The sequence below is a fragment of the Theobroma cacao genome, chromosome 1 (genome assembly GCF_000208745.1).
Source record: "Theobroma cacao cultivar B97-61/B2 chromosome 1, Criollo_cocoa_genome_V2, whole genome shotgun sequence".
NCBI lineage: Eukaryota > Viridiplantae > Streptophyta > Magnoliopsida > Malvales > Malvaceae > Theobroma > Theobroma cacao.
In genome coordinates, this window is record NC_030850.1 from 7498391 (window position 1) to 7524647 (window position 26257).

Consider the following 26257-nt stretch of genomic DNA (forward strand, 5'->3'; position numbering starts at 1 on the left):
TGTTAAAAAGATCACATAAACTTTCTTAACATTTTGAATTTTGGTATAAATCATATGATGGACATTATGGGCATACTTTTGTGATGAAAATGATTTGAAGAAGTTTTCAACTCTGTGATTATATCATTTTTGTAGCCAAGCTGTGCCAAGTGATGGAATAATTGAGACTATAGAATTTGCTAATACCATAATATAGGAATTGATAATTCTGATCATTTTGGTCTTTTACCCTTCTTGGCATCCCCGAAGCAAATTATGTGTCTAAACATTTTGCATTACATAGTGTATGTTTGTCATTGTCTTCCCACTACTGTTTTTGAACTACAGTCAACAGTCTAAAATTTTTTATTGGGCTTCAGGACCTTTTTTTTAAATTGCAAAGTCATTTGAACAATATAATCTTCTTAGCTGTTTAGCTTTTTAGTGAATGGATTTTTCTATGGTTCTTTACTGCTGTTGATTATTTAGGTAAAACAGTCTATTAAATTGTAATAATCTAATTACTCAGAGCTATTTAGGTTTCAAAGATGTTTCTTAGAAAGGTGCATACTTCCTGTATACTTGAGGAATTAAATCTTTATACAGTTTAGTCAAATTTTAATCTACATTAAAACTTGTTTTGAGAGGCTAGTTATACTTCTCTTTTTGGTCGTAATTTGAAAATTTGTTAAGCACTTTTGTTAGTGAAAATCGTTAAGAAACTTAATCACCAATACTTGATAAAGTCACATTTTGTGCAGTTACGAATTACTTGGAGCTCGGATATAAATTTGCATGTTTCTGTGTGTCTGTGCATGTGTGGCTCACATCTGAACTAACCATGGTGAAAGTACAAAATGAAGCAAATAAAGCAAGTTTAGGTATGTTAAGGTGCATAAGTCCTTTTTAGCAGAATTGAAAATCCTGGTGTTGGAGGGTGCTGTATCATAGTACAATACTACAATTCATATGGCATGGCATTTGGTATATTACTTCATATAATTACATTGACATCATGATTGAACTTTCTTGGGAGGAGAGCAGGCTATGGTTCTATGGATTTTGTAATGTAGGTTTGAACATTAATCTCTCACATTGTACATGTGCTAATGAAAGCTAGGTATCATAATAGTAAGAAGAATATCAAAAGAAACCTTTCAAAAAGGGATACGATGCTGTTAAATAAATCCTTGAAGCTGTTTTCTTGTAAATCATGACTCAATGCAAAGTTCCTTCCCCCAGCCTAACGAACAAGACAATGTGAATGGTTATGCATTCTTGCTTTTCCATGCCTGCTGCTTGCATTGGTACTATAGTTTTAAAGGAGAACTGTTTAAGGATTTGATGGTGCTTATTATTATTATTTTCCTTTAAAAATATTTCTTATTGGTTTATCTATTTTGTCTATTTTAATCAAAAGATCAATTCTTTAGTGGCAGATTACCTTGCTATGATTTATAGAATTCTAGTCATTCTGTTATTAATCTTTGCCCCAATGATATTGCTCAAAATTTGAATAGTATTGATTAGATTTGGGACAAGAAAATCAACAAACTGCTCAATTTTTGCACTTTGGATATGGATGCTTTTTACTCTCTAGATCTTTGATTACATCTCTTCCCCTCCTCTTTGCCAGCATTTTTTTTTATTTAGATTCGGGTTATAAATCTTGTATGCTAATTGCTTGCTTTTGCTCAGGTATCTTCTATAAACTGGGAAATATGTCATGCGTCTTGCATCTCATTCACTAAACATGATTAACCATAATAGTGCAACATTAAGAGGACTTGCAGTTTGTTTTGCTTGATCTGTTGTGTGCAAAACCTCTAATGATTGCAAAGTGGAGTTGTTCAGAATTTCTTTCAACAGTTCCAAAAGCAGTCAACCATGATCACCGCCTTAGAATGATAGTTGCTCATGTATTTAGGGTTATTGATCATTATAAGTATCAGGTGGTGAGAATGAAAAGAATGCATATGCATTTTTCGATTCTACTGGTAGAATGCTGTGGATGGATCTAATAATAGCTGCTTCTGTCTTAGTTATACTTTTCTTTTTTCTCTCTTGTTCCGTACCCTTTCTGATTTTTTCTTTTCTTGAGAATTCATGAACCCTTGTTGATACATGGTAAAAAATTTGGTGCTTCAAAGGCTGAGAAAGCAAGTTGCTTTAACCTTGATTTACTAGATATATTCATGTTTCTCAATGCAATTTCTGAGCTTTTTCTATCTGAATATTCCTTGTCCATTTTACTACCAATGATGAGAATATGATCTCCTGGTTGGAGAAAAAAGGGCATTATGATGATGATGATGATGATGATGAACTGATGTCACTATGAAGACTAAAATACATAATTTACTTGGAAAACTGATGATTTACAAACAATTTGGAACATTCAACTAAAAGAGTGTATGTGAATTGTCAGCCACGTATTTCTATTTCTAATGTACATGGATAAAATGAATGAAACCTTTAACCAGAATTCTAGATAGTGGTGGAAAGAAAGTGGAAAAAAAAAGATTAAGGGAGGTAATAGCATGTGTTGTGGTTTGAGTTCGTTTTCTTATAGTCAGATCAGTGTTCTTCAGTGGCACCACCACCGTTGTTTATTTTTACTAGTAAAAAACAGCCAGTCCCCTTGGTGGAGCCGGCCGGTTCATAGGGTCGTCATCTGCCTGAAGTGGGCTGTCTGGTGTTCCGATGGATTCAAGTGGCAATACCCCGACATACTGTTGGATCACCAGCACAGAGACTGTTGATGCAAAATCTGAAGAAGCTAAAATATCTCCAATTGCACCAAGCTCTGGACACTCACTCCAGTCAGTAAGTCCAGTTGTGAGTGGCGACATCATTCCTTGTCCTCTCCCAACGATGAACAAGTCGTGGCTGCTGTCTAATGTCCTTATTGCTGCAACCGTTTCCTCTCCATTGTTGACCACCTTCTCAGTGTATGTAACGGACTCATCATTTGCAATCTTGATCCTGAAATCATTTATACATTCGTCATCAAGCTGCTTTTCCTTACTGTTGTCTGTTTCCACTGTTAATATCCTTGGGTCATTTTGATCACTAGTAGGCTGCATTGTAGACTCAACGGCATCCTCACCTGGAACAAATCGTAGCACAGTAAGTCTAGTTCCTGGATGTTCACACATTCTCCATGCATATACAAGTGCTTCTCTGTCATCTGGTCCCCCCAAAAATAGCACAGCTACATGGTGAGACATTTCGTTTGCTGCCAAGCGCGATGACCCACTTAGGCCTCTGTCAACTAAAATTCCCACGGAGCAAGGTGCATTTGCAAGTAAATTCTGGTTAACCATTCGAAATGCTGGGTTTGTGGCTTCCATCCCTCCGTCAACTGTTTGTTGCTTATGGAAAGGGATGATTACGAGGGCAACACGTTTGTCCTCAGCCAAGCTACAAATATCTTCATGCATGGAGGAGTAAGGGGAAATGGCTGTGAGGGGCTGAACGGAGACACAGCCTGCATGTTGCTCGAAATTTTCAAAGGCATTGATTATGTGGTCGGATTGAGCTTGAGTTCTGTTTAAGGCCGGGCGACCAGATTTGCGGGTGTTGTGGACAATAAGCATGGCAGATGCACGGCCAGTGAGTTCAACAAGATGGAGTGCATATATGCATATCGGAGATTTTTTGGTGGGATGAGAGGCTTCAAGCAGGTTGATCATTGTTGGGACATTCCGAGGGTTGTGGATGCACACTAGCACTCGTAGCTCTCCATCTAGTTTTGATGTTTGAATCGTTCGACGTTTGTACGGTACAAACCTCCTTGATGGCCTGTAAATGGTTGACACGATGGGTGAGATGATCCCAGTCATAACCACCGCTACAACTACCATGATTGCAAACGACTCGTCATCTAGGACCTGCGAATCAGTGCGTTTCATCATATGTTTTTTCCATCTCAATAACCAATCACAGGGAGAGTGGGGAGTAGTGGTTGCAGTGGGAATTAATGGGAAGGGAAAGTACCTTCCGATCTTTGCCAACGTTAAGAACAAGCATTTCAATGAGGCCTTTGGTGTTCATGAGTAAGCCAAGTGTAAATCCTTCACTAAGCGGCATCTGGTAGAAGGTTGTGACAAGAAGAGTTCCTGCTATCTTGCCAGCACAGGAAAGGAAGATAACGAGGGCTAAGACTCCCCAGGTTTGACCTCCTTTGATAGCAGCTATGTCAGTCTTCAGCCCGCTAATAGCGAAAAAGAGAGGGAGTAGAAGGCCTGATACAAAGTCCTCCAGCTTTTCTATAAGAGTAACTCCAAGGGGTCCATTGGGAATAATCAGACCAAACACAAAAGCTCCAAATACAGAATGTGTCCCAATGGCATCTGTAATGAATCCCGAGATCATAACCCCAGTCAGAATGAGACATATATAAAACTCGCTGAAGGATTCTCCTTCGGGGGTTCTGCGAATTATCCATGTAATTGCTGGCCTGACAACAAAAATGCAGAAAACGACAAAAGCTACACTGGAAAGAATCACCCAGAAGGAAGCTAAGGAGGAAGAATCATTCTCTGCCAAGGCAATGGCTATAGCCAAGAGAACCCAAGCGCACATGTCATTGATAAGAGCAGAAGACATGGCCATTCTGCCAAGTTCTGAATTAATGAGTTTCAGATCTGCAAGGATTCGAGCAAGCACTGGAAATGCTGTGACTGAGAGAGCAACACCAAGGAAGAGGATGAACGTGCCTTGACCCAGGGCTTCTGAATTCTGATCGTGGAGAATGAATGTGAAAGAAGCGCCAATTAAGAAGGGCAAGATCATACCGGAAACAGCAATGGCCAGAGCCTTTTTTCCCGTACGACGAATCACTGAAAGGTCCATCTCTACACCAACTAGGAAGAGGAAGTACAGAAGACCAACATTTGCCATTGTTTCAAGCACCATCACACTCCTTAAGGGAAATAATGTGTTGGCAAATCCTTGGCTCCGTCCTAGCACAGATGGACCTAATAATATTCCTCCCTATTAAACGTTGAAACCACCCATTACTACTCTTTGCAATTAGGTTATAGCAATTGATAAAGCGTACGTGGGGAGAAAAATGCACCACATTTCGTTATTTGTCACCCTCTTGAAACATATTACTTTACTACATTGCATGATGAACTTAACTTGCCAACATATAAATTATGAGTTATATATATATATATATGGGGATGTTTTACATAATTTTTATGTGGGAAAACAGCTACTTGCTTAAACATCATTTAACTTACAAGAATCTCAGCAATCACTCGTGGTTGGCGAAGGGGCTTGAGGATGAAGACAAGGATGCGAGTGGAGACAACGACCAGCGTCAACTGCAAGATGAAGAGAGGAAGCGAATAATCCAAAGGGTTGTCGCCTTGCCATACACCGTTCGTAGTTATCATGGTTGGTGCATAGCAAACTATTGTATCCTCCGACTTGTTCGCCACTGTATCTACCGAGTCCATTTTTGCCTTTCGTTTCAAACACCGCCGCCACTGCCGCCCTCACCGCCTCCTCGATCATCAATCACCACCACCTCTTCCACTCTGTAAACCCGCACGTTTTTTTTTAAAAGTATTTACTTATTTTGTACTACAACATTCGTGACCAAATGTTTTTGTTGTTCTCGTTGGTTAATTGCAAAGAAGAAAGAAGGCTAGGGAAGAGGAGGTAAAATTAGGTTCGTTTTGGTGGTTGCCCGTCCCATGTGGTAGCTCTCTATCTTCAATGGTGTAGAAGCCATGGAGAGACCTCTATTTTAAGAACGTCTGTGATTTTGTGCATGACAATGTGTCCCTCACCAGGTAACCCAACAAATCAGTTAAAACCTGCCAACTTTGAGAGACAAATTTATTAATAATAATAATAATAAATCATCTTCCATTTTAACAATTTTGAGTTCTTCAAATTCATTATATATATATATATANTACTTTAACTTAATTTAGTTAGTTCTTACTAATACTATATATATATATATATATATATATATATATATATATAAAGAAAAGAAAACCAAATCATCCAATGACAATTTTAAATTATATAAGTATACTTCTCAAGTTAAAATTAAAAACAAGAAATGGTTGGTACAACTTTTTACAAATATATATAAGAACTTGTACAATAAGTTAGCATTAACCATAATCAAACTCGATTCTCTAACAATTTTACCATGTTCAAATTAATTCAATTAAATAATAATAATATTTACACTTATGTGTAAGTAACAAAAAATATTTTTTTTTGATATATTACAATTATATTGTAGTATTAAATAAAATAAAAATTGGTATTTAGTAAACTAATTAAAATTGTAACTAAAATAAAACCTTAATGAAATAATTACTAATTATCTACATATTAAAATAAAATTAATACAATTATTTAATAATATATTTCACGTACTTATAAGTAACAAATTGTATTTTTAATATATGACAATAGTATTTATATACTTAGTTATGAATGTATTAATTTAATTTATTCCCTTAAATAACTATGAATATATTAAAATTTAATTAATTACTAATTTATTCGATAATAAGTTACATAGTAATTTATTTATTTAGATAATTATTTACTTATTATGTTATTGTTTATCTTTATTTATTGCATTAAAATTTTTTTGAACTAATACTAATTTTTAAAGACCTAAAATCAATAATAAAAAAAAAACCTTAGAGCTTGATCCTAGAACTTGGGCCTAGGTTTTTAGGCCCCTACAGCCTAGCCAGCATTAAGACCTAAAGTTAAGTTTTTTGTGGTACAATTTTGATCATACAATTAACATTTTATTTTGGTGTACATGATTTTTTTTAAAATAAATATGATTTTGACTACACAATAAATAATAGAAGATTTAAGCTCTAGATTTTTTAAGTTGGAGTCCTAAATCGTTAAAAACACTATTGCTCTAATCAAATTAATCTTCACGTAATGTTACTACGGAAATGATTAAAATTTTTCAAAAAATTTAAATTAATAATTTTTTATTTTAAAAAAATTTTATATAAAAATTAAATAAACTCTAAAATTATTTATCCTGAATTTACATTTTTAATTTAAAAATATATCTATTAAACAAAAAAAAAATATTTATAAACTCAAAAATCATAGCACGGAGACTGTATGGACCCTCCATGCCACCAGCATCTCCGAAGCAGCCACTAACCAAGCCTACCCCGGATTCCCCAAAAGCAAAGGACTCCTCCTCTGGATTGACAATGGCGAATTTTGCTGCACGTGCCACTCACCAGTCACTTTCCCTATAAGACCAATTTGGGTTCTGCTGATTATCAATTTCTTTAACCTTGTTATGCTGATTAAATATTTTTTAATTAATTTGATAGTTTGAGATCCAAACAGAATATTTTTAATAAAAAATAATATACATGTCAAATAATAATTTGAAATTATGATTTTTTATTTATTTTATAGTTATGTTATTTGATGATTTAATTTTTATATTTAATTTTACGTGATTTGTGAATGCTTATACTTAATTTTGATTAATAACTAGAAATTTATCAAATTATTATTTGTTGAATATGCTAATGAAAAATGAATAATAATTTTTATCACATTTTTATATAAATAAATCATAAAAAAATATTTTAAAATATAAAAAATTATCTCACAAAACTGAGCAACAACAATATAATTTTATTAATGATAATGCTCAATAATCTTTTAAATAAAATTATGCAAAATTCTCTCTTAATAAAATTTAAATTAAAAAAATTTAATTTTTATTTTTATTTTAATTATGATATGAGAAGAATTTTTACGTCAGCCTCCTTTAATCCATTGCTCAAGAGCGCGTGAAATACCAGGAAATTTCAATCGACTGTTCGTGCTCTGAAAAGAAAAAGCCTGCAAAAAATAGAAATCAAACTTTTTAAAATAATTGAATTGAAATTAATTACTACTTACAATATACTATGTCCATAAATTGGTTGAGAGTTGTATTCCCCTCTATCATAAAACTACCTCCTCCTCTTCCTCTCAGGTACTCGTCTCCTTCTTCTTGTTCTTGTTTTTCTTCGGTGGTTGTGGCAATGTCTTATGATAAAGAGCTGACTGCTGCCAAGAAAGCTGCCTCTCTCGCTGCTCGTCTCTGTCAGGTTACCATTTTTAAGCAAAACCCATTTTGTCTGCGTTTGTTGTTCTGTTACAAATCATCCCTTTCCTTGTTTTGGGTTTTTAGTATGTTTTTAGATTTTTATTTGAAAAATCTGTTTTTTTTATTCTCTTTCTTTCTTTTGTTTTCATTTTGTGTAATTACCTGCTTAATTAAACAGTATGTCTGTGTGATTTTCCTTTACTTCAAAACGCAAGTTCGCTTTGCAGACTCTTTGGAATTATCGTCCTCTCTAATATTATGGGTGAAGTCACTGAATTGTATTTTACTTTTGTCAGTTGAAACTTTAATATTGAGATACCAGGCTTTATATCAAAAGAAACATACATGGCGATGCTTTGATCATGTAAGCTGTGTTTATATAGAAACTGAATTTGGGTTTTTGGGTGTTTGTTGTAATCTTCAGAAAGTGCAGAAGAGTTTGCTTCAATCAGATGTTCAATCCAAAAATGATAGAAGTCCTGTAACAGTGGCTGATTATGGTTTGTTTTGAAACTTTCTTGTGCTTTCCTCTATAGTTATTCACTTGCTAATGCAAGATTTCTTTTTTCTTTTAAATGTGCATCTTGGATTTTAAATGGATTTCCATTCTTTGTTTTTTATCCCCTTTGATTTACATGCTTCTTTCTACTTGTTAGCATGATACTTAGAGTTTACTTGTTACCTTCGTTTCATAATTTGTTAAACCAGGGAATTTGCAGAGTCATATGATGTTTTCCTAGCCGTATTAAGCAAAATTTTCTATTGGATGAAATGTTTTTCTTCTGGTGAATCAAACTGCCATAGTTTGTCCGAAGTGAAAGAATATTTATAGTTGTGCCATATGTAGTGCTTTGTTTGATGAGCATATCTCAAGCTACATTGCCCTGTAATCCATTTACCAGCTCAATAGTTGCCTCCTATTGTTCCTCCTTCTAAGGTCATCTGCTTATCCATACCAATCATGTCTTTCTCCATACATATCAAATTTTAGGGGGAAATGTGATCATAATTTGTATTTATTATTTACAATTTCCTATATTATGTACTTGTTAGATGATACACTTATCATATGCAAAACTTGCAGCAATGCTACAATTTTCTGAATTTTGCTTTTTACTTTTTGCATTGCTAATCCCTAAAAGATTTTGGTTTAAGTATTTATGCAGTTATGCAATTCTTGATCTCAGCAATTTTCGGCTGTTAGAGTTGGTGTAGAAGAAACCATAACTGACTGCTGACATGTTCCCTTGACATTTTAAATATTAAAATTTTCATCAGGCTCACAAGCACTGGTTAGCTTTGTGCTGCAGCAGGAATTTCCGGCTGAATTCTCATTAGTTGCCGAGGAGGTAAATCTCTGCACTTCTGGAGAATAGCTTGAGGAACATGCATTACTGTCCTCTTTTTTCCTTTAAATTATAGAATTTGTTTTTCTTTTCCTTCTAAATAATGTTTTGGGTTCTCTTTAGGATTCTAAAGATCTTCGCAAGGATGGTGCCCAGGAATTAGTAGACCGCATTACAAAACTTGTGAATGATTCTCTAGCTAGTGATGAATCATACAGTGTTACTTTATCCACAGAAGATGTTCTCAAGGCCATTGACAGTGGCAAATCTGAAGGTGGTTCCCAAGGTCGACACTGGGTTTTGGATCCTATAGATGGTACTAAAGGGTGAGTTCTCAAACTTAATATCTGATGTGAGTGATTTTGCTTTAGTCATAAAGAAGTTGGTGTCTGATATAATAGTGATTCATGCTCACCAAGTGCATTATGGCTTATGATATGCGATATCTAACATGAGTAGTTTTGGTCTACTTCCAGCTTCACCCCTTAGCTATGACTAAATAAGTTTGGTTGGCTACATGAATTTTAGTCCTCCATTTTAGCTAGTTTATGATAAGGCATATCTCATTCATGCTTGCATGCACACAAGCGCACACCTACAGATGCATCATTTGTGAATTTTGTGATTAGATCCCATAGTTGACATGTCCGGAATGCCAAGTCTTTGCAGGGGGATGTTAAATTTGCTCTCTGTCTTCAGTTATTTAGTGCAGAAGGATTGATAGGAGAAGAGGCGAAGTGGGTACGTTAAAATACCAGATGCAAGACAAGCCGTAATTCTCTTTTGGTTTTGCATGGCCGGACCTTTGAATTTAGTGCTTCAGAATTAAACGATTGTTCCTCAGGCTAACCCTTCCTTCATCTTTGTTAGATACGTTATTTTTAGATTTCTGTAGTTAATGATCTCAACTGCTTTCCAGTTAGTAAAATGATATTTTATTGTAATGTTCCAGTTAGTAAAATGATATTTTATTCTAATGTTATGTGCTTATGGACCATCTTTCATGAAGTAGTAAATGCTTCTGATATTTTACATTGTAGGTTTCTAAGAGGAGGTCAATATGCAATAGCGTTGGCTTTGCTAGACAGAGGAAAAGTTGTCTTGGGTGTGCTGGCTTGTCCTAATCTACCACTAACTCCCATCAATGATCAGCATTCTCCAAATAATGAAGTTGGTTGTCTTTTCTTTGCTGAAGTTGGTGGAGGATCTTACATGCAGCCACTTGACAGTTCTTCAACGGTGAAGGTTGTAATGATTTGTTATAATTTCATTGCTATTGATCAGAGTAAGTACTTGCAACTTATACATTTATTTGGGATTCAGGTGCAAGTAAGTGGCGTTGAAAATCCTGAAGAAGCATCATTCTTTGAGTCATATGAAGCAGCACATTCCATGCATGATTTATCTAGTTTAATTGCCCAAGTACTTCTCTCTCTCTCTCTCTCCTTCTCTCTCTCTCTCTCTATATATATATAGCAAAACCTTAGTTTTAAAATAGGTGCCCCNAATTACTTTCTCTCTCTCTCTCTCTCTCTCTCTCTCTCTCTCTCTATATATATATATATATATATATATATATATATATATGTATGTATGTATTTCCATGCATGTAATGTAACACTGAGATGTAAACAGAAACTCGGCGTCAAAGCACCACCAGTTAGAATTGATAGCCAGGTAAAATACGGTGCTCTGTCCAGAGGAGATGGAGCCATATATATGCGTCTACCTCATAAAGGGTATCGGGAGAAAATATGGGATCATGCTGCCGGGTGTATTGTTGTGACTGGTATGGACCAATTTGACTCCAACATCTGCTACTATCTTTCACTTTACTCATGGTGTAGGTTGGAATGTTGATGGTTAGTTATCAGCATGGCATTGGTTTATTTAGCCATTCACTGCCCTTGTTGGGATGGGATGGTATAATAGTTAACTGGGGGCAGCTTTGGGATTGTCCGCTTTACAAAAGGGTTTCGTGTTTGTATAAAATGTCTTGTTTTCTGTGCAATATGTTCCTTAGTTTAGAGTCACTTAAAGTCTGTATTTTTAATCCAAAACATGACTCCATCCTACATATTTGATTTCCAGTCTGGTCTTTTTCAAGTGTCTCCCTTTGGGTCAGGGAAATAATTTCCTGGAGTTTTTTGTTTTTTATGTGAAAAATTTTCTTGCCACTTCTATAACATAAAAATTGTATATTCAAAATGGGGTTTCCCTCTTACTGGTCTATTTTGGCCATTGAAGGTTAATGATACAACCCCTCCCCACTCCACCCTTTATTCCATTCACTGCCTTTTGACATATCTATTTACAATTAATCTCTTGCAGAAGCTGGCGGTGTGGTCATGGATGCTGCAGGGAACCCTTTGGATTTTTCTAAGGGAAAGTTTCTTGATCTGGACACAGGCATCATTGTTACCAATCAGAAGTTGATGCCAATACTCATTAAGGCAGTTAGAGAATCCCTGGAGGAGAAAGCTTCACCCTTGTGATTTTTTTAATAAACAGGGTTTTATCCTTTCCTCATTTAAGCTTTATGTTTACTTTGGGGGGAATAAATTTCCTTTGTTAAGCTGGTTGCAAACTTGAATCATCTTAGTATTTCTCTTATTAATCCCTGTCATCATGCTTTCCTTCTGTGGTTCCTATTTTCTCCTCAGTGCATGCAGTGTATTAGGGTTGGCTCCTGGATTCCAAACCTCATTGATGTTGAATACCTAATATATTCGAGAAGAAAGTGCAATTAATGTTTCAGTGATCTACTGATTTGTAACTTGCAATCTCTCTTAGCTTGAACTGGCACGGTTCTCTTCTTTCTCCAAGAATATTTTCTGGAAAAAGCTGCACTTAGGAATTATATTGCCCCTGCCTCGGCTCGGACAGTCCAAATATAATGGTTACAACTTGCAAACATCCTTCACTCGTAGGATCCACGCAAAATGGAGAATTGCATTTAAGAGGACTGCGAAATTTCACTAAAAGCTTAAGGCAATTGAAATGTTAAAGATAGTAAGCATTGCGATGACTTAGCAACACAACGTTATCAGGTCACTAACGAGTAACCTATACTTATATTCAACGTTATTAGGTCACTTCGTGGTATGCATTAATCATTTGAGTTAAATATCAAGGTATTTACAAATGCCATGAAGAAAGAGATTAGAACCCATGCTTGTAACATGTCCTTTTTGGATCAAAGTTCATAATATCTCGCAGGTTGGATTGGATATATGATATGTCCGATGCGTTTTGATCAAAGAAAACTTATTTATATTTAATGGGGGGCCAGAGACAGGAGTACAAATCCCACTGGGTGAAACTGTTATTATAATAATTTATCATAACAATGCCTGCTTAATATTACTCACAAGTTCAAGCTTCAGAGAGAAACTACTGCTTGTATATGCTTCGCCTAATGTGGAACGTCTGCAGGGAAATCTTGCGGGTGTCTACTGATGGTTTCTCTCAGCAATTTCTCCTGCTCACGGAGGTTGGATGGAAGATCATCGTATACATCTGTAAATAATTCCTCAACTGGAGGTTTCTCAACTTTCTCAGCCATTTGAATTGCATGCAATAGCTGTCACCAAGAGTGTTGGTTTGTTAGTAAGAAACTTCAGAATTTAGCTTTTGATTAGCAGTATACAATCATTTAACTAAGGGCTTAGGGATGGTGTAAACTAACCAGCATTAAAGTTGTTAATTGAGGGGATGAATAGAGAGAAAGAAAACACAATCTAACACCAAGCTTGAATCTAGAGATGCTTCAAATAATGCTAGTTTAAGTGTTTTACCTGATTCCGGATGCTGCTTCTGAGCTGGGTCTCAGCCTCACTACTCCACCAACCATTACTTTCAACCCACTTTCTAAATCTTGTTACAGGGTCTCTCGCCATTCTCCACCATTCGATCTCCTCAGCAGGACGGTATTTGGTGGAATCATCTGATGTGGAATGGTGTCCAACTCGATATGTAACAGCCTAAAGTGAAAATGAAAGAACAAAATATCAAGGAATAACCCATTTATGCTTCAGCATTATGCATATGCCTCTCATGGTGGCTGAAAAGCTGCCAATGAAGAAGAATTAATAGAAGGAGACTTACTTCAATTAAAATTGGCCTGTGTTCATTCACTGCCATTTTACGTGCAGTGTGAACTGCACTATACATGGCAAGTGCATCATTGCCATCTACACGAATGCTCTGGACTCCATAAGCTTGCCCTCTAACAGCAATCCCATCACCTGCACCATGTGCAAAACAAAATACATGATAGGATACATATATACATTATTGATGGATTCATGGATTGTTAAAATAAAATAATGCGCAATAAATAAAAAAGGGAGGAAGAATACTTCGAAACTGGTCTGAAGTGGGTGTACTAATTGCCCATCCATTATTCCGACAGATAAAGATTACTGGAGCCTCTGTAACTGCCGCGAAATTTAAAGCAGCATGAAAATCTCCCTATCATTATTTTGTTTTGTTAGAAACAAAGCACCAAAATCTAAAATTCAATGAGATTGAGCTGCTACGAAATGAACTCATTTATGCATCCTGCTCCCCAACAACACATACACAAAGGAGGAGAAAGGTTCTTTGACCTCTGATAAGTTATGTAAAACCAGTCCCACCTGGGCTTAGCTGAAGTTCTAAGGGTGGGGTGGAGTTTAGTTAGAGATTTTAGATTAAAAAAAACAACAAAACTAAGGAATTCCATTAACTGAAATTATCCTTCTCTAGTTACAGTAAGCATATGAAGCAATTGTATAGATTATAAAATCCTTTCAAGTTTCAAATGCTAAAAAGCCAAATATTTTTTCTCTCAACACTGAATTTCCAGTAGTTGTATTTACCTCACTTGTGCCACCATCACCAAAGTAAGTGACAACACATGCGTCTTTTTTGTCCATCTTCAGAGAATATGCAGCACCAACTGCATGGGGAATTTGTGTACTGAAAAACAGTGGGGAATTATTATAGCCCTGATTTCCAGAATTAGATCAAAAGATTTTAAGAAAGTTCTATATGAGAAACTCCCAGAAAGACAAGTTTAATCTCTTACGCAATTGTTGATGATACAGTAAAGTATTTATGCTTGTTAGATCCATAATGAATAGGCATTTGTCTGCCTTTTCCATAATCAGCTCTGTTTCCAAAACATTGGTTTGCAAATTCTTGCAGGGTGAAACCACGCCAGATTAAAACTCCTGGTTCCCGGTACTGCAAAGGACATCATTAACATTATGATAGCATCATTTAATTTTCAATCATGATGTGTATATTTTACTTAGCTGTTGGGTTGTACATGAGAAAGTGCATCTTTGAACATAAGGTTATAAAAACCAGATGAGTGAATCTAGATCCCTAAATGGTTAAAGTTATGCTCTATCCACAGATGTGAAATGTGCAGCTTGAAGGGATAGTAAGGGATGTATAAATGTCCATGTATGTTCTTGCCTGAGGAAAAACAAAGTCATCTGAAGTAAGTGCTGCTGCTGATGCGATGTTGATGGCCTCTTCTCCAATTGTGGTCACATAGAAGGAAATTCTTCCTTGCCTTTGAGCTTCATAGAATATGGTATCCATAGTTTGAAGAGTAACCATGTCACTGTACATTTTAACAGCAATTTCCTCACTGACCTAATATAATATGTAACCGATAAGGTTCTTTTCTGCTGAATGATGTTGCACTTCAAGGAAACAAAAAGAAAATGACTGTTTCAGGAAGTAAAATTCTACCTGTATATAATCGCTCTGCTTAATTAGCTGACCATTATCATCAAGCACTCGGAAGCAGTGGGTATGCGCACTGGGAGATTCGGATAAAAACCTCATATCAGGAGAACATATAATCTTTCCTCCTGGAAAATCCAATACCTTACATAAAAAGAGAGCTTTGGTGAGAATAAATATATGTATCAACATGAAAATAAAACCATTCCTAAGATATAGCAAGCAATTATAAAACTGACGCCTTGTTGAAATGCACTTGTCATTTGGAATTAAATTGAAGATATCATGGTTTTCAGAAGAAGGAGATTACCTCTATCCTATCCATGAAACCTAGAGTTTTGGTCTCTAAAAGTCATTCAAAGTTATCAAGATGATGAATGAAAAGTACAGAAGCAGTGTCCTAGTCTATCATCTGGAACGGCCCATAAAGGAGTAGTAGAAAAGTGCCCCCACATTTTGCCTTTCAGCCACTCCTACTGTAGAGCAAGTGCTATAGCTCTCATAATTAGTAACAGCGAAATCCAAGAAACTTAAACAGCATAACTGTTCTGTAATCTCCATCCAAAGAGTATAGCCCTAAAAGTTGACATAAAAAACAACCAAGGCTGATGCAATTTTATCAGTAAACATGAAATGCTTCAATGCAAAACACATTAGTAAATCTAGATGCTAATTATCATATTGACTACTTTCTCAGGTGGCAGTGTGATAAAGCCAGAAGTGAAATTGTTCTTTTTCTAAGTTATTATTGAAATAAAGGAAATTTACTAAGCACGTATCTACAAGATGCATAACCTCTTAACTCAATGTCCACCAAGCTCATATGTTCAGCAAGAATATAATGAGAAATTAAAACTAAATGATGAAATGTCGTCCTTTGCTGTGGCAAGACCAGAAATTGCCCCCCTCCCACACCAAAATAAAAAATGAAAGAAGAACAGCAAAGAGAACACAAGATTTTGCTATTTTTTGATTTAAATAGAAGTTATAGAACTAGCTATGTCTTCCATTTGGTTCAAATTTTTATCAAGGTTAAACAAGATGCCACAAGGTTAAATGGAAGGTTGAGCACTGCAGGAGATCTTCTGTTCCCATAGCAGTGATGTAGTATTCACTTACATAATGCATATATCACCTAATAGTCGAGTAATGTGGATTATATACAACGCAAAAATGTGTGGGAATGTAAGTATTAAACCAATTTAAGTAGTACTATATATCAAACTAAAAATTAATAAATAAACTATTCGTAGTACATAAATTGTTGAAATACCAGTCAAACTAGAAAGCAATTTTACAGGGGCAATTCCTCTGCAACCTTCAGCAAATATCTAAAATTGCCTTAAAAAAAAAAATCCCTTTTCCGCCACTCAAAGTCTTTGTAAATCAAACATTTCAATGCATTCTTCACTAAATAAATGCAAGGATAATTCAGAATAAAAACTGTAAAAAATGCTTCCAAACAAGATAACAGCAAGTACCGCATTAAACTGATCGATCAAGGGAATCAGAATTACACTAGTCTTGCAGAAGTGAATGTACATAGAAAAATACAACAGAGGAACACAATTGAACAAACTTTAGAATAACCCTTTGTTCATGTTAAGCCTACAAGTACAAACCTGATTGTCTTCACCATTTTGGACCGAAGCAAACTGTTTTTCAGCTATGGTGGATTCAAAACGTTGAGACATGAAAAGGCAACCTCTTTTATGGGAATTTAAATCTAGGTTATTGAGTTGTGGAGCAAATGGAGAAGTAGCAGTTGATGCAGGGAAACGGCAATGATTGTTGTGGTTCAGACAAGAACAACTGTGCTGCTTCATCAAACTCGATAAACCAACCTTTGATTTCAGGTTGTTGATAATATTTCTTGAATTTTTCAGATAGAAAGCCATTGAAAAGAGAGATAAGACACTGAAATGCTCCAAGTTGGGTGTAGGTGGATTTGCTAGAGAAGAAGCTAGACAGTTAACAATAATTTAAAGGACAAAGAGAGAAGATGGAAAGACGGCCTTTATTTCTTTTACAGGTTTGTAAGTTATAGATGGATTAGAATTCTGACGTGGATATACAAATCGAGCCACACTCCCAGGATCAAGCTAGTACCACCCGCGAGTTTGGGAAAAACTGTCAATACTCGCGATTTAGAAAATACACGTGGCAAAATAAATAATAGCTTTTTTATTTCTTTTTTTTTAATTTATTTTTATTTAAAAAAGTCAATTCAATTTTTTTAGATAATTGACCGATTATTGACCCTAATTAATAGCTTGTCCCCGTAGTTAAATATGATTTCTTTTTTTACATTAATTTCTTTTAATTTGTCAACATTGTTTTTTTTTATTTAAATTTAATTTAATGTGGGTTTTGAACTTGAAGCTTGATTTAAGACTTCTTTTTTGTTGCCATTTAAAAAATGTTTCATTGAAACGTTTTTGTATAATACGAATTTTGAGATCTTTATTTTCTTAAGATAATATAAACACCCACCCAAAATTTTCTCCCTACTAAATTTAATGCAATATTAAGTTGGTTCTACTTCTTCTTATAAAATTTTTTAAGGTATTTTAAAAAATAACCCTTAAAGATAAGATATTTTCAAAAATAGATCTCTTTATAATTTTAACTATTTTTAATCAAATTGGATAAAATTACCTTTAATGAAATTACACGTTATGTAAAAAAACATGTGACAAGCCATGGTTAGGTTGTTACACGTCATATACAAAAACATGTAACAAGCCATGATTAGATTGTTACACCCCATATACAAAAACATGTTACATGCCATGGTTAGGTTGCTACATACCATGTACACAAATATGTAACAAGTTATAGTTAGGTTGTTACATGTCATGTACAAAAATATGTGACAAGTCATGGATAATTTGTTACACACCATAGTTAGATTGTTGTACGCCATGTATAAAAATATGTGACAAACCATGGTTAAGTTGTTACACGTCATGTTGAAAAAAAATATTGTTGTTATACGCCATAGTTAGGTTATTACATGCTATGTTGAAAAAAAATAACGTTGTTATACGTCATGTACAAAAACATGTGACAAGTTATGGTTAGGTTGTTACACATCATGTACAAAAACATGTGACAAGTAATAGTTAGGTTGTTACACACCATGTTGAAAAAAAATATTGTTGTTACACATCATGGTTAGATTGTTACACGTTATGTTAAAAAAAAAACTGCTGTTACACGTTATATATAAAAACATATTACACGTCATGGTTAAAAAAATTTATTATACGTCATATTGAAAAAATATTATTATTACACGATATATTTAAAAACATTTTGTTACATTTTAATGTTTAAAATGTTGTCGTTACTTACGAACCAAAACTTTAAATCCTCTCAACTCTTTTCTTTTTTTTTGACAATTTGGCACTGATTAAAGTGTTTCTAACATGCTTTCATAAATCAAAATATAAAATTTTTAATCTAAAATACATACTTTGACTAAAAATAAAAAAAAATTCTTTTGAAAACCTAGGTTTATAAATTTCAAAATTTTGAGTTTATTAGTGTCTAGGTCCCGAATTGATTCAATTAAAAGTTATTTTATACATATATGATTATTTCTACTGTTTTAGTTTCCAAAATACCTAAAAATCGAATTTTCTAAATAGGCAAGCGTAAGAAAGAGAAATCTGAAAATGCAGGAGGGAAAAATCGAAAGCATAGTACACAAATGCTGAAGAGAGAAATCGATAAAATTTGAGAGAGTGGGATGGTGAGAGAGAAATCTGAAGCATAAATGAAGAGAAATTGTGATGAATGGTTTAATTTATTTGAAATAGTTTAAAGGGTATTTTTGTCAAGTTATGATTAAATATAGCTAAAAACAGTTAAATTTATTTTGATGATTATTTTTAAAATATTTTTATCAAGAAAGGTCATTCCTCACAATTTCTTCAAAATTTTTTATATATAAACTATTTTTTTTTGTGAGTAGTTGATATAAATGCAAATACATGCAAATGTCACAAGTCAATCCAAAAAACATATTTACTTATAAGTACAAGACTTATCTTTTCTTTTCTTTTACTGTATCCTTTTTTTATTTATAAATGAAAGAGACTTACTTTACTTGAGATTTATTTTGATCTTGATATATGTTTTCAACTCAATTAATATAATAGAAGAAGACTCTCACTTATAAGTTTAAGAATATCTGATGTTTTATTTATACGAGATTCATAATATAAGTATTTTTATCAAATTAATACAAAAAAAAAGAGGTGGGTATTTTTTTTTACATATAAGGAAAAAGATAAAATTATTACATCATTCTAGGTCATAATATGCCTAGATTGTCTGCAAATAAATAGGTATTTTTGAATACAAAAGGCAATGACTATTAAGTACTTTGAATGCAGCATTTATGAGCATAATGCATGTATTTTTCTTATTCAAAAATTTTTGATTGAATCTTATTAAATGCTAATTATGGTTAATTAAGTAAAAAGGTTTTTAAGACTTAATTTCTAGATTGGGTCTCAATCTAAATTCATAATACATAACATGATCACAATCATAAGTTTACCGTATTTTTTCTCAAATAATTTGATAATAAAATTATTTGATTTTAATAAAATCTTGAACCTTATTTTTAATTTTTTATATTTTTCATAATTGTAGTGAGGAAAGCGTGCAAACAAAGGAGTACGCCTTCTCTCCTCTTCCGTAGAAGCCGTACGCGCCCTTGAGGAAGTGAGGAAAAATGAGAAGACGAGACTACGACAACGTGGAATATATCACGTTTGGAGATAACCATCCTTGCGGACTCCCACGTCATTGGATATTCAATTGTTTCCTTTGTAATAAAGTAATAATATTTAAATTTCTTCTCTTCTATCTATTTCATTTAAATGAAATTGTTTTTCGCATTTCATGTTTGCATTCTACATACTATAAAATACAATTAATAGTCAAAGGACATCAATTAAAAAAATTCCTGATTTTGAATTTTGCCTCTTTAGCCTACCAAACAATAAATTGTGCTTGTTTATTGAAAAATAAAATATAAAAATTGACTGTAAAGATTCGATTTTCTTGAAAAATGATTGGATAGATTAGTGTAAGGAATTGTAGAGTCCAAATTTTACAAACTTTTCAAAATCTTTAATTTATCTTATGTGAAATCAAAGCATCTTAATGTCAAACATGTAAGGCAGCCCAAACCAATACTCTAAGCATTATATAATTTTTTTTTTCTTAAAGGTAAGCACTATATAAACTTAAACAAGTTTTGAGGTAATTTAGACCGAATTATGATCGTATTAATGATTTGATTTTTCTTTAGTCAATATTAATGATTAATTGATAATTTTTTAATACAAAAATATGATAAAAGTTAGAATTAAAAATTTCGAAATTTAAGAAATTGTGTAAATCAAAAAGTTGTAGTCCCTTCTTATGACCCTCTCAAATTGATATATTTAATCTCTTTATATCCTTATTCTGAGTGACACAAAGTTTTATGTACAATGTATTTGAATATTGTCTATTTTTTAATTCATCCTTTAATTCAAATAAAAACAAAATACAGAGATCCAATCTACATAGTGAAATTCAAAAATGTATAATATCGATTTTTTAACAATATTTATTTACTGTAGATTTTAATTATTTTTTTTATAATAGTTGGAATAAAATATATATTCTTCCTTTCATTGATAGATAGGCTAAAACAACATTGAAAGTCCAAAACCACAATAAATAAAGCCCACTTACAAAATTAAACATAAGTAGAGATTGAATCAGTTGGAGATTACATGACTTGATTTGAATAGTTAAAAATTTAATCTCAAATAGTATTAATTTAATTAAAAATGAATATTAGCTGATAAGGAAAAGAGGGGTACGTTCTAGACGGGGAAGGGTCACTTGCACCCCAAGAATCAGCCTTCCTGGAAGAGGAACAACACTCTCTCCCCTTCGTTCGCTACCATTGAGTGTAGTGGGTTGCTTAAGCTTGTTATCTTGCCTCCTTTGTTGATTTTACAGGTCATCATTTTCAGTTTGAAATTTTGGAAAGTTCATCTATTTAGGTTTCCAAAAAAACAAAAGATTATGTTATTGCTTGCATTTCCTACATTTTCCCTTCAATTCCACATTAAGGCAGGTTATGGAGGGTGTGCATCTAGGGAGCTTTGTGATCGAGGGTGCTCCAAACAGCTTGTTTGCTTTGCAGGATGTTACATGCATGAAATATGTACATGATTATATACATATACATCGATGAATTTAAGATTTTACACGATTAATGATTAAAGGGTAACTATAAGAATAATTATATTATATATATAAATATCAAGTTTTATATATAATATAATAAAAAAATTAAAAATTGAAGAGTGATAGTAACTTTTAACACTTTGACTCCACTGGGGTGATTGTAAGAATTTTAATAAAAAAAATAAACATTTTAAGATAAAATAATTTTCTCATTGTGTAATTCAAAATTATATGTACAAAGCATACCAAATATATTACACATTAAATTGAGATCGTTGGACAAAAGATTTGTTCTCTTCTCATTATATTCCTTGACTCTAAAGTTTAATACATGTGAGAAATGTAGATAGTATATAAATTCAGCATAAGCTGCATATATACTAGAATTTGACTGAACTCAAGCCTTACCTCAAATTTTTGACGGGTACTTTTTGCCGTAGCTTTAGAAATCATGACTAAAACTTGGTGGTAGTTCTTCAACGGTTCAACCTAAACAACTAATCGGAAATGGTGATACATGAATCAATGGCATATATAGGGCAAATATACCTTCTTAATCCATCTTCCTACCTCAAGTTTAAAATGTTCAATTCTCTTGTTCCAGAATTACACCATAGTATAGTACTGGACATGACAGGTGGACAGAAAGACTCCAAGTTCATGACCTAAAACATGAAATTTGCACAACAAAAAGTAACCCATCTGTAGCTGCTACACATATTTCACAAAACTTATTAAAGGTTCATGGGGATGAAGAGTTAGGAAGACATATATATTCAAAAGTTCCTAAAGGTACTTGTGGGGCAGCAAAAGGAATTTGTAGCAGGAAAAGATGAAGAGAAATTGCATCAATTTCTTGTGGTTTTAAATGATTGTCATGATCGACGTGGTGAGTTGTGATCCCTTGCCAAGTCTTAACAAAGCAAATGCTATGGTTACAAGAGAAAAAACACAAAACAAGCATTGGTAGCAAGCCTTGCCCCTTTGAATAAGCAGCCTTCTATCAAAAATTCTGTTCTTCAAGGAAAAATAATTATGAGGGCAAATATCTCGTCTAATATCCATTGTGCATTTTAGCCAGAAAAAAGAAAAAGAAAAAGAAAACCCCTGGATCGTTGTTGATTGAGAAAAGAAAAAATAAAAATGTACATGGATGTTTAGACATAAGCATAATACTACCTACTAACACAGCTAAATTTATTTTACATCCAAAGATATAGAAAGAGCTAAACTAAGTAGAAACTAGTTATAATTCAGAAGAATTTGGAGGAACTTATATCATCAAGATCATCATCCATTGACAAGAACATTTCATCAAGGCATGAAAGCTCAGTTCCATCATCTTCATCGCTGTAGCTGAAGCTCTGAGAATTACCCTTACTCTCTTCAACTCTACATAGAACCCATTTACTACAATCCTGCACAAGAAAAAGGGAGTAATTAAACAAAACAATGTAAATTCACACTTAGAAACGTAATTAGTTAAAGGTATATACTTTGATCAAAGTGCAATATAATCATACAAATCAATAACAGTTAAATTATTTCTTACCAATTTTTGATTTCCTGTAGTTTTATATGATGTTAGAGTTGAGTCCCAATTGCAAAGATGATATTCTTGCATCAACCAATTTGTTTCTATACCAAAAGGAGCTTCGTTTATGTAGAATACGAAGAATTTCTTCATCCCAATTTTCTTGCCTGCACCACCAAAGATGGGTTCCTCAGTATCTAATTGCTTCCAAAAACCATTCTCCAGGACTCGATTTTCCATCATCTGGGTAAAGAAGAAGCAATGGTTTCCACTCAACAGTGCCTTGCCTATTCAGCCAATATAGAACCATGTTAACACTACAATGGACAAAAAAAGATAAGAAAGAAAAAACCACTTTAAAGAACAACATGAGATGGAAAAAATAGCAAACCATTCAGTTCCCAAGGGTGAAGCAGATGAAGATCAAGTTCAGGAATGATGTTGGGATGGCAAGGTAAGAGCAAGGCCTTAGGGTAGAGAAAGTGTAGGACAAGTTCTTCATCGGTGGGGCAAAATCGGAAGCCTGGAGGAAGGTTGATGCACCCATCTTTCATTTCCATCTTAACAGGAATATGAAATTAAGCAGCTGCAGAATTAACAGCTAGTAAACATTATATAGTGAGATTGTTGCTTTGGTTTTTCTTTGCTTCATTTATAGGTTGTCTTCCAAATATTTGTACTGTTGGAGAGAGAGAGAGAGAGAGAGAGAGAGAGGGAGAGAGAGAGAGAGAGGATAGACAACTCAGCAGTCGAATTGATAAAAAGGCGCCCGTAAAAGAATAAAAATTAAAGAATTATGGGATGGACTCCATGGAAATGGATAATATAAGATTACTGTTTTTTCAAGGAAGCAATTGGAGTTCCTTAAGATCATTTAAATATAGAATATATAATTTTATGGAGGATTAGCATATCACTGTCATGCTTCATCTACAAGTTGTGTGGCCCAATACTAGAGCTTATGTTTTCTCGTGATGATTAATTTCTTGGGTATAATCTAAATTATCCAATTTACTTGAAAATTAAGGACAAAAAATGAAAAGAAGACTGACTTCGATCTGTCTTAGCCATATATGAAATATTTAATTAGTCAAAAAAAATTTTTTGAGAAAAAAAAAAACCCTTTTGTCCGTTTTGATTTACTGGCAAAATCATACAACACAAAGTAATTATTATTTTTTTACTTTTTTATTTATTGGGTTATAAAAAATTTCTTGATCAACAAAATCTTGAAGTAGTCTTTGAAATAAAAAAGAAGTATCTAGCATAGTTATCATCAAAGAAAAGTAGGAAACAAACTATTGTTCATTCTTGTGAATGTTTTGATTAAGTCAAATTGCCATGATTGAATGGAAAAACCATACCTAATTGTGTTTTTCATGTATTTTTAATTCTCATCACCTTCCCTTTCTTGGGGTGACTGAAAGGGAGAGAGAGAGAGAGAGAAAGCTATCTGTATATGCTTTTATTCAATTTATACTTATATCTTTTTAATATTTCTTTTTTTTTTCTTTTGGCTTTGGATCTAACCAAGCAATCCTTCCATCTTTCCTTCTCATTCTCCTCTCTTTGGCTTGTAAATTATAGTGATGCCGATGAGACCTTTCATGTCACCATTGACAGATAGAATGGAACATCAAATTCTGTGGCCATATGATCAATTTAACACGTTCTTATCAATTATAAATCATAAGTCAAACCCTCATAATTGTTTATATGTGACACAATATGCCCTTATAACTAGACATATCTATTTAGAACAATTCAATTTAAATAAGATAGACATAATTGTGTTACTTTTTTTTAATAACATGTGAATGTTTGTTATTAAATTACAGAAAAGGGAAGTAAGTTTGTAGTCTTTATATCTCTTAGGGGACAACACTTATAAAACATGGTTTTGTGATTGAACTTTGATTTATAGTTGAATATGAATCAACATGCATGTGTCTTTCATAGCATGCAAAAGTTGCTACTATATATATATATTTATCTGCCCCATTGGCTGGTCATGCATGATTTTCTTTTGAAGTGTACTTTTTACTAAAAAAGTTGTGATTGCTAGTACCAAAAAGAGAGGGAAAGCTAAAGAAAAAGAAGAGAAAGTTGGCCACGGTGGTCATTGAGAAACTACAGCTCTGGACACCTAGGATAGCTGCACACTGGCCATTCCTTGATGGAACACGTACATGAGCAAGCAATATTTCCAAAAGGCCAAAAAGAAGAAAAGTATTGCCATCTTTTTTTCTTTTACTTTTAATTTTTTTGGGGGAGGATTTAAGAAAATTGCAAAACTCAAATAATTACACATTTTTTATTCTGAAAATTACATATTTCATCATATCTAAGGAGACATATGAAACATGATTTAATTCAATTAGTGATTGAGAAATTTAAATTATATGTAATCTTCCCCTCAAATTCAAATCAAAACCAAATATTAATTAAGCAATGGTTTAGTTAAAAAGATTTACTGTACGTATATGCTTTTGTTTGTATATATAAGATATTACGCTACATATAAAAAGTAATTTTTTTCAATAAATCTCTTTTTTTTTACTCAAAAATTTATAATTAAAATTTTAAATTTTAATCGTTGAAATCTCACGTATCAAATGAATACGTTTCATATAATTTTTTTTTTGAATTTAAGTTGTCAAAATATAAAGATAACAATTACACGACCAAATGATGCATCCAAACCATGAATTTGAGAATTCCATAAATCAATTTCATTAGATTTTAGAAATGTGCCATTTGTGAATTGCTGCATTTCTAAATTCTTCAAAATTTTGTAAACTTCTTGACCAAACACAATACTGTTAAACAGAGTCGGCTTGATAATATACTTTAATTAATCCCCCACATATATACATGGAGCAACAAAACAAGAAATTCAGCAGCTGAGAATCCACTAAAGGCGCATGGGGCATAAAATCCTGCTAACCAAGAGAATTGTTAAGATTTCTAAAGATCGTTAGGGAGTCTTCGTCAAATTGTATCATGAGTATGTTTCTTTCGTATATATAATAATGGTGCCTCATTTCTCTGCTCACATCTTTTGTCGGCAAAAACATGCTACTATATAATATATAATATATATATATTTTACAGGGAATCATCCAGAACACAACATAGAGAAACAAACAAATTAGTCTGATGTAAGAAATCCGATCCATTACGTATTCCAATCGAAGAACAGTGGCATCACACTTTGTTGGTTTGAACATCTTTATCCCAAAACCGCCATGATTGCAATTT

The 26257-nt window shown here is 33.4% G+C and overlaps 4 protein-coding genes across 6 annotated transcripts; 1 reads left to right on the forward strand and 3 right to left on the reverse strand.

Moving 5' to 3' along the window:
- LOC18611883 (cation/H(+) antiporter 15) lies at positions 2312 to 5590 on the reverse strand. The gene is made up of 3 exons (XM_007048356.2): positions 5232 to 5590; positions 3979 to 4977; positions 2312 to 3872 (listed from the first exon to the last, which is right to left on the reverse strand). Exons 1-3 carry the CDS (start codon positions 5448 to 5450, stop codon positions 2598 to 2600), a joined length of 2493 nt encoding a protein of 830 aa, XP_007048418.2. The 5' UTR covers positions 5451 to 5590; the 3' UTR covers positions 2312 to 2597.
- On the forward strand, positions 7765 to 12232 carry LOC18611884 (SAL1 phosphatase). Of its 2 annotated transcripts, none has more exons than XM_018126777.1 (8): positions 7765 to 8111; positions 8535 to 8610; positions 9389 to 9459; positions 9580 to 9782; positions 10497 to 10701; positions 10780 to 10901; positions 11025 to 11245; positions 11788 to 12232. In XM_018126777.1, exons 1-8 carry the CDS (start codon positions 7929 to 7931, stop codon positions 11949 to 11951), a joined length of 1245 nt encoding a protein of 414 aa, XP_017982266.1. In that variant the 5' UTR covers positions 7765 to 7928; the 3' UTR covers positions 11952 to 12232. The 2 variants fall into 2 exon arrangements, with proteins under 2 accessions (XP_017982266.1, XP_017982272.1); XM_018126783.1 differs by having other exon boundaries at positions 10780 to 10878; positions 11092 to 11245.
- LOC18611885 (2-oxoisovalerate dehydrogenase subunit alpha 2, mitochondrial) lies at positions 12696 to 17216 on the reverse strand. 2 transcript variants are annotated; one of them, XM_007048360.2, is made up of 9 exons: positions 16821 to 17216; positions 15205 to 15342; positions 14923 to 15105; positions 14528 to 14685; positions 14319 to 14418; positions 13818 to 13929; positions 13564 to 13703; positions 13254 to 13439; positions 12696 to 13039 (listed from the first exon to the last, which is right to left on the reverse strand). In XM_007048360.2, exons 1-9 carry the CDS (start codon positions 17094 to 17096, stop codon positions 12872 to 12874), a joined length of 1461 nt encoding a protein of 486 aa, XP_007048422.2. In that variant the 5' UTR covers positions 17097 to 17216; the 3' UTR covers positions 12696 to 12871. The 2 variants fall into 2 exon arrangements, with proteins under 2 accessions (XP_007048422.2, XP_017982261.1); XM_018126772.1 differs by lacking the exon at positions 16821 to 17216 and having other exon boundaries at positions 14923 to 15073; positions 15205 to 15295.
- Positions 22511 to 23800, reverse strand: LOC18611886 (NAC domain-containing protein 104). The gene is made up of 3 exons (XM_007048361.2): positions 23388 to 23800; positions 23015 to 23283; positions 22511 to 22880 (listed from the first exon to the last, which is right to left on the reverse strand). Exons 1-3 carry the CDS (start codon positions 23554 to 23556, stop codon positions 22716 to 22718), a joined length of 603 nt encoding a protein of 200 aa, XP_007048423.2. The 5' UTR covers positions 23557 to 23800; the 3' UTR covers positions 22511 to 22715.

Coding starts and splice junctions, on each gene's coding strand:
- LOC18611883 (XM_007048356.2), bottom strand. CDS start 5,450: ATGGACTCGGTAGATACAGTGGCGAACAAGTCGGAGGATACAATAGTT. Junction 4,978..5,231: donor GAGTGATTGCTGAGATTCTT/GTAAGTTAAATG, acceptor AACGTTTAATAG/GGAGGAATATTATTAGGTCC. Junction 3,873..3,978: donor ACGTTGGCAAAGATCGGAAG/GTACTTTCCCTT, acceptor ACTGATTCGCAG/GTCCTAGATGACGAGTCGTT.
- LOC18611886 (XM_007048361.2), bottom strand. CDS start 23,556: ATGGAAATGAAAGATGGGTGCATCAACCTTCCTCCAGGCTTCCGATTT. Junction 23,284..23,387: donor TCACCCTTGGGAACTGAATG/GTTTGCTATTTT, acceptor TTGGCTGAATAG/GCAAGGCACTGTTGAGTGGA. Junction 22,881..23,014: donor CTACAGGAAATCAAAAATTG/GTAAGAAATAAT, acceptor TTTCTTGTGCAG/GATTGTAGTAAATGGGTTCT.
- LOC18611884 (XM_018126777.1), top strand. CDS start 7,929: ATGTCCATAAATTGGTTGAGAGTTGTATTCCCCTCTATCATAAAACTA. Junction 9,460..9,579: donor TCTCATTAGTTGCCGAGGAG/GTAAATCTCTGC, acceptor GGTTCTCTTTAG/GATTCTAAAGATCTTCGCAA. Junction 11,246..11,787: donor CGGGTGTATTGTTGTGACTG/GTATGGACCAAT, acceptor AATCTCTTGCAG/AAGCTGGCGGTGTGGTCATG.
- LOC18611885 (XM_007048360.2), bottom strand. CDS start 17,096: ATGGCTTTCTATCTGAAAAATTCAAGAAATATTATCAACAACCTGAAA. Junction 14,686..14,922: donor ATGACTTTGTTTTTCCTCAG/GCAAGAACATAC, acceptor TGTCCTTTGCAG/TACCGGGAACCAGGAGTTTT. Junction 13,440..13,563: donor ACAGGCCAATTTTAATTGAA/GTAAGTCTCCTT, acceptor TTTTCACTTTAG/GCTGTTACATATCGAGTTGG.